Source organism: Dermochelys coriacea, chromosome 7 (assembly GCF_009764565.3).
Source record: "Dermochelys coriacea isolate rDerCor1 chromosome 7, rDerCor1.pri.v4, whole genome shotgun sequence".
Taxonomy (NCBI): domain Eukaryota; kingdom Metazoa; phylum Chordata; order Testudines; family Dermochelyidae; genus Dermochelys; species Dermochelys coriacea.
Window position 1 is genome coordinate 19,681,877 of NC_050074.1, and position 7,591 is coordinate 19,689,467.

Genomic DNA, 7,591 nt, shown 5'->3' on the forward strand with positions numbered 1-7,591 from the left:
CCCAGTATTTAGTCACCTATAGTGTAACTTGTTTTCTTTCAGGAGTCTCAAGTTTGTTTCTGCTACTCCTTGCCTTTCACATACTGGACCTCTCTCACCAGCATCCTGTGCTGTTCCTCTCCCTATATGGAAGCTCCATCTCATGTCCTTAATTCACTCCTCCTCCCCCATGAAAGGCAAATTATGGAAGCTGGCTTCTTTTGGTTCCCCTTCTTTGTAGAACTCTTACCTTACAAACATCTACTTGTCTCTGGTAATAGTCTCATTTTACAGGTGGGGAAATTGAGGCAGAACTATTAGGGCATGTTACCCTTAAGTTACAGCGCCTACTCACAGAATCGTTCTTTGATTAAAGGTAGATGAACTTGAAACAGAGGACTCCCTCTTACCTATAAGCAACTTGGGGTACAAAGTTGAGAGGAAGCTTTGCTGGACAGGAGAATGTACAGAAAAATAGACCAAGCTGAAGTTTTAAAAATTTATTTAAAAATATTTTCTTCCCCTTGGCTGAGTAACCAACATTAATGGGTCAAATCATATCTATGAAGAGACCTCTTGTGAATCAAGGGCTTTCATCTAATAACATGGACCAGTTTTTTGGCTGTGAAGTCTGCCTCAGTTACTGAAGCACCTTGTATCCTATCTGCACCTTGAACATCAGCAGATTTGCCCAATCTGTTAAATCAGGCTGTGACTTTCTTTCATGGCAGCTTTATATTTGCCTGTCATCTCTTTAGGCAGCGGTACTAAACCAGGGCAAGGAATCTGGCCTTCAATTTCACACATACATTCACGCAGGTGATATTTTTTAGGTCCAAAGGTTGCAGGATGAGACAGCTTCTTTTTCTCTTGCTCCTCTTTCTGTAGTGTTTCCCTGGAAGAGGGAAAACAATTAGCTATTAAGGCAGCTGTATTTCTTCTCCACCCTCTCCCATGTTGCCTAAAAAGAATCGTGGTGGTGCATTGTTTCCCATACCCCAAAATTTCATAGGGCAGCATCTCACACAGTAATGGCTGCTAGCAGCAAAGCAACCTTTCCAGGACTGACTTGTAGAAAAAATTCCCATTTGCTTAGCTTGGAGCAGTTTTACTGTGTCAATAGCACAGGCTACGTTAAAAAGCACTAGTGAAGTCAGTACAAACAAATTTAATAGACAATGATTTGTTTATGCTGCTCTGTAACTGAAATGTAAGTACAATATTCCATTTGATTTATTTTATAACTATATGGTTAAAAGTTAGGAAGTAAGCAATTTCAGTAATTGTGTGCTGTGACACTTATGTATTTTTATATGTGATTTTGTAAGTTTAAGTGAGGGGAAACTTGGGGGTACACAAGACAAACCAGACTCTCGAAAGGGGCACAGTAGTTGGGAAAGGTGGAGAACCACTGTTCTAAACCACCTGGTTTAAGAGGTCTTGTTCACTTTCAACCCATCCATCAGTGCTGTGACATCTTACAGATCTGTCAGAAAGGAGACAATGACTCCTCAGGTTGTGAAGGATGTTTACTTACTTGCTTTTACCCAAGATTTTTTTAATGTGCTCCACTATCTCTTTGTTGCTTTTATCTTCCACATCAACCAAGACTTGCTCACCACTATCTGTAGAGGAAAGTGGTACAGAATAAGTATCAACAGGTGACTACCCAGAAGTGTCTCCCATTTCGCATTAGATTGAGTAAATATTTTAAGATGTAAAGCACCAGCAAGACAGTCATGAACAGCACAATGTGCTGCCTGTTCCTTGGTCAGTAGCCTCACTTTTGTATGCAGTTCTCAAGGGTGCAAGCTAAACGTTTAAAGGGGTTTTGGGGTGGGTGTTAGCTGGTAAAACTCAGCTCCCTGTAAACATTATTCCTTTTTACAGATGGGGCAGAGCTAGGAACAGAACCCAGGTCTTCCCAGTCCCCATCAAATGCACTGTCCACTAGGCCACACTGCCTCCTTATAAATGGATCTCATGACCAGAAAGCCATGTGAGAAACCACTGCCTTAATCCATCAACCCCACATATTTCTATGGGCTAGTAAGAGAGAGCCACGGGAAGGCTTTACAGATATACCTGCAGGATGATGTGAGGTCCTTATTAAGATTACCCTTGTAGTAGACTGTAACTGTTCTGTGGGAATGGAACAAATCCCTACAGCTTCAAATAGTGACACGAAAGTGCTGTGAGCAGGCAACACTGTAGAGCTTCTTTTAAAGATCAGCACCTGAGTCAGCAAGTCTGTTAGGCCCCTTATACAACAATTGGGTGCTCGGAGATCTGTGCTCTCTAGGCCCTTTTAAAGGGGGAGGTTGCAGTTACCCTATCATAAGAAGTCCTTGCAGTGCCTAGATCAGGGGTGGGGAAACTCCAGTCCGTGCGTCCGCCGATCCTGGAAGCAGCCGGCACCACATTCCTGCGGGGCAGAGGGCTCCACGTGCGCTGCCTTTACCTGTGGGTACCTCCCTCGAAACTCCCACTGGCCACGGGGAACCCGACATTCACGGCCTGCAAGCAATTTCCCCACCCCTATGCGGCCAAAAAGTTTGCCCACCCTGGGCCTAGATGTATGACATCCCCCAGGGAATCCCAGACAGCATGAGGCAGCTGGGACAGCCAGCATCCTGCGGGAGAGGAGATAATGCATCCGATGAAGTGAGCTGTAGCTCACGAAAGCTTATGCTCAAATAAATTTGTTAGTCTCTAAGGTGCCACAAGTCCTCCTTTTCTTTTTGCGAATACAGACTAGCACGGCTGCTGCTCTGAAAGCTGGGAGAGGAGAATCCGCTGTTACTCTGAGGCGGGGCAGGGGTGCCCAGCACCCCAAGGATAAAGCACTTACCTAAATAGAACCTTAGAAACGGCGAAGGGGTCATGTTCTTAAACATCATGATCTGGACCCAGGGGTTTTTGTACTGAATCTGAGGGATGTTGAAAAACACAAATTTCCTAGGGGGAAAAGAAAGCCAGAGTCTCTCGTAGCGAGCCAGTCCGTGTAAACGCACGCAGCCCTTCAGCAGCCGGCAGCAACATCTGCCCCCCCGGCACAGCCAGGGCGCGGTGCCCCAGCGATTGGGGAAAGGGGGGTGCGCTCTGAAGCCCCCCCCCTCAGAGGCTGCACTCCCCCGGATACCCAGCTGCCTCCCCTCCCCGGCGCGCCCTAGAGCCGTGAGCGGGGGGGCGAGTTTCCCCGCCGCGGCACTCACCTGGCCCCCTCGCTCAGCTCCCCCCGGGTGTTGTAGTTCACGGTCATCACCTTCACCGCGCCCTTGAAGACGATCTCCCCCTGGGCCAGGTACTGCAGGGTCCTGCGGATGGGGAACCGGCCCTTCATCGGCATGGCTGCAGCGGGCTCCCTCGGGCAGGCTGCTCAGCCCCGAGCCCCCGACGCGCGGGGGAACTTAGGCGGCAGGGCCCGGCCGGCAGGGCGAGGAGACACGTGCTCTCCGCCCCGGCCGCAGAGGCCTACGGGAGATGTAGTTTCGCTGCCCCGGGGCAGGGAAGCGGGGCTCGGGGATTCGCAGGGGCAATGGTGGGAAGAGGAAGAGGGTGCGTGGAGCGGGCAATAGGGAGGCAGGAAGAAGAAAAGAATTTGGGGATGGTGGGTGGAGAGGGGGCAGCCCTAGGCGAAGGCTGCGGGGTGAGTCACTTCCCCGGCTCTCCTACGCGTCTGGGTGGGATTGGGTCAGCTGCCTGCTCGCACTAACATCGCCTCTCCGCAGTATTGCTCAGGTCACCAGGTGGGGCTCCATTGAATTAACCCCAGGAGGAAATGGAGTGGGTGGCCTTGCAAATACTGAAAAAGAAAGCATTATCCAGCCTGGTACATTAGGGGTTTCCAGCTGCTGGAGTGAAGAGATTTTATAGTAAGCGTTTAGCCCTTTTGGGTGTGAATAAAAGCTTGCAAATGAAGTTTGTGTAGCTAAATGCTCAGAAATCAGAAGACAAATAAAGAGCCTAAAATTTACTATTTTAAACAAATCTTGTTACTTTTGAGCTATTGGCAGGACTGTTTTGTGGGTGCGCACATGCTTGACTCATGATTTTGGAAAGGCTGGACTTGGCAATACTGATTTACTAGTATAATTGTTAGGGTTCAGTAATTACTAGTGGCAGTGGGTGAAAGAAAGGTGACTATAATCTGAAAACCACTGAAAGATCGAGACCCTATTTTAGAAGCCAACAGCATAAATCAATTACAGGTTATGTACTTATGTAGCTAACACACTTGTTTAGGGGGAGATAATCTGTGATTAGAGCAGGATACTGGTTCAATTCCTCTCTTTGCTACTTATTAACTAGGTGTATGAACTGTTGAAACCACAGCTACTCTGTGCCCATTTCTCCACTTGCTTAGCTTGTGTGGTTGTGATCTACTTGTTCATAACACACTTTGCAGTTATGTAGCACTTTTTGTCCAACAATTTTGAAGTATTACTAACATCTAGTAGTTTAACAGTCAAGATTGGTGTAGAAAGGGGTTTTAGTCAATGTTATTTACACAATATGAATTTAAGGCTTGATAGCCTGATTCAGGAATACACAATAGCTCCTACCTTTGCCTGCAGTGACTGCATGACCAACATGATTACAAGCATTTACATGATATTACGGTATGTGTTTCCTTTACATGGTTCAGAGTAACAGTAATTTTCCCAACTGAGAAGCATGTACTCCCTACTTCTACCCAGCAGTAAGCAGTTAACCTTAGAAAAATGAGCTGGGAAAACCCTGTCATCAGGCAAAGTGCCAAGAGATTCCAGAGCTTGCAATTAGGGAAAATGAACAAGTTTATTATGTGCTAAATGCCTCCAACAGTCTATTTCTATTCATCTCCAACTAAAGGGCATGATAGTGAAAACACCCTGACCTCTGCTCCCATGAACTTTATACTTGGGCCAGATAGCTGAAAAATTCCAGGTCAACATGGGAAATTATGAAAACGTAGACCCTCAAGGGCTTTGGATAAAGAGACCAGCACCTTGAATGTCTGCTGTGTGGATTGCTAGTTAGTGAAGAGTTGAGCACAGAAGTTGTGAGTAGGACAAACTAGCAGGACCGTACATGAAGTGAGCAACAGCAGTATTTTCACAAGGTGAAGCGTCTGAGTTGCCCTCAGTGTAGCAGTCCAGCTTTGAATAACAAAGCTACAGATGACTGTGGCTAGATTTGCCTTGGAAGAAAGGAAGCAATATCTTTGCCAGCATAAGACAGATGATGGGTTTCTAGCTTTTGATGCTATTTGGGTTTGTACAAGCAGAGAAAAGTCTGCAAGAATCAGCAGAGATTGAGAACTATTTTATAAATGACTGAGCAGATGCCTTCAACTAAGGAAGTGGTTATTGACTTCCCCAAGTCAATAAGCAATTCACAGATTGAGCCTGAACTAAAAACCTGCCTTTTATCCATGTCCCTATCTTTGCTAGATATTGAAAAAGAGCAAGGAAACAGCTACATTGCCATATGAAGAAACAGAGACATGGAGCTGAGGGTCCTCTGCATATTGATTAACCCACAGACCATAAGCACCTCATAACCTGACCATGTCTGTCCGGCTATTTTTTAAAGTGTTTTGAGATGTTAGCATGAAAGATGCTATATAAAGTCAAATCCCTTTCTATATGTCAATAGCGGTTATGAGCAACTGAATTTGCTATTAAGCTAATCCATTATGGACAAGTTGGTTTAGGCTTAGAGGAAGAAAGCAGAGAACACTGATATATACACAATATATTCCAAAGATTAGACTAATTCTCTGCTTACAATGTAAATAAGGCAAATACAAGACTTGGGATCACAGCACAGGAGAGGGAGGATGTGGAATTATTTATGAGGAAATATAGCTTTAAGAGAGTTGGAAGAGAAATTTGAAGGAAAGAAAAGCCAGTTTGCAGATGAAGTCAACTACAGTGTCCCAAGCATACCATGACAGAAGGCATGCAGTTGAATGGAAAAGGATGAGATGATAAAGACAGGAGTAAGAGAAAACTAGAGAGAATTAAAGAGAAATGAAAGCTGAGATAAATGCAGAATCAAGATTATGTAGGGCCTTGTAAATGAGGCTGAAGAGCTTGAATTTTATGGGAAGCCAAAGGAAAGATTAATGGAGGAGTTAACTTGGTTGGAGCAAGGGAATAGGGAAATTATTCTGGAAGCAGTGAGACCACTCAGTAAAAAGTAATAAACAAGGCAAGAGATGGATCAGGTTTCAGACAAGGATTTAAGCAATGGTTATAGTACAAAAAGAGAGAAATTTGAATATGTTAAAGAATATGTTGACTTAGAATTTTTAAGATGGACATAGATACCATAGTATGAAAGCCAACATAGGCAGAAGTGACAGGAGTTAACAAGAGATGGGAATTTGGGATAGGAGAGAACAGAGTCAAAGAGGGCACTGGGTATATGGCTCAAGAGGAAAGTGAGGTTGCTGTTAAGTCTGAAACAAATGACAATTCTTGCTGTTTTCTATCATTCGGTTGTGTGTCCTCTTCATAATAATGTTCTATTGATGCAAATTGGATTTTGAATACATGCAAGAGTCCAAATTTTGCATTTCATTTCTCCTTTGCATTCATATGGCCACAAAAGGCTCAAAAGCAGCTTGTTGAATTTTTGTTCTTTTTTGAGATATCTGACATGAATACGTATTTTTCTTAGTGGCAAGACATACACCTCTGTCAAATATGAAGAATGAATTTTGTGCTCATAAAAGTGAGGGACCAATTATACTTGCAAGCCCAAGAAAAAGCTTGGAGTCTTTGTGGATAGTCTCTGAAAACATCTGCTCAATGTGCAGCAGCAGTCAAAAAGCTAATGCAATATTAGGAATCATTAAAAAGGATAGGTAATAAGACAGAAAATATCATAATGTCACTATCTGAATCCATGGTACACCGACACCTTGAATACTGCATGCATTTCTGGTCGTCCCATCTCAAAAAAGATACATTAGAATTGGGAAAAGTACAGAGAAAGGCAACAAAAATGATTAGGGTTATAGAGCAGCTTCCATACAAGGAGAGATTAAAAAGACTGGAACTATTCATTTTAGAAAAAGAGACAACTAACAGGGGGATATGGTAGAGGTCTATAAAATCATGAATGGTAGGGAGAAGGTGTCATTTACCCCTCCACATAATGCAAGAATCAGCGCTCACCCAATGAAATTAATAGGCAGCAGGTTTAAAACAAACAAAAGGAAGTAATTCCTCATACAACTTGTTATCAGGGGATGTTGTGACAGAGTATAACAGGGTTCAAAAAAGAAAGGTCCATCAATGGCTATTGGCCAAGATGGTAAGGGATGCTAGCTATGCTCTGAGTGTCTCTAAACCTTCAACTGCCAGAAGCTAGGAGTGTAGGACAGGGATCACTTGATAACTGCCCTGTTCCATTCATTCCCTTTGCAGCATCTGGCATTGGCCACTGTGTGAAGACATGATACTGGGCTAGGTGGATCATTGGTCTGACTCAGAATGCTGATTCTTATGTTCTTAAGGGTAAATATAACTCTCAATAAATAATCTCATATGCTTTCAGATGGAAAATCTGAGAAGCCACAGAAAGATGAATGGTTTCAGAGTAGCAGCCGCGTTAGTCT

At 44.0% G+C, this 7,591-nt stretch overlaps 1 protein-coding gene across 1 annotated transcript; it reads right to left on the bottom strand.

Moving 5' to 3' along the window:
* Positions 1-466: 466 nt before the first annotated feature.
* Positions 467-6,392, bottom strand: MRPS25 (mitochondrial ribosomal protein S25). The gene is made up of 4 exons (XM_038411764.2): positions 3,195-6,392; positions 2,831-2,937; positions 1,517-1,604; positions 467-874 (listed from the first exon to the last, which is right to left on the bottom strand). Exons 1-4 carry the CDS (start codon positions 3,326-3,328, stop codon positions 679-681), a joined length of 525 nt encoding a protein of 174 aa, XP_038267692.1. The 5' UTR covers positions 3,329-6,392; the 3' UTR covers positions 467-678.
* Positions 6,393-7,591: the final 1,199 nt, after the last annotated feature.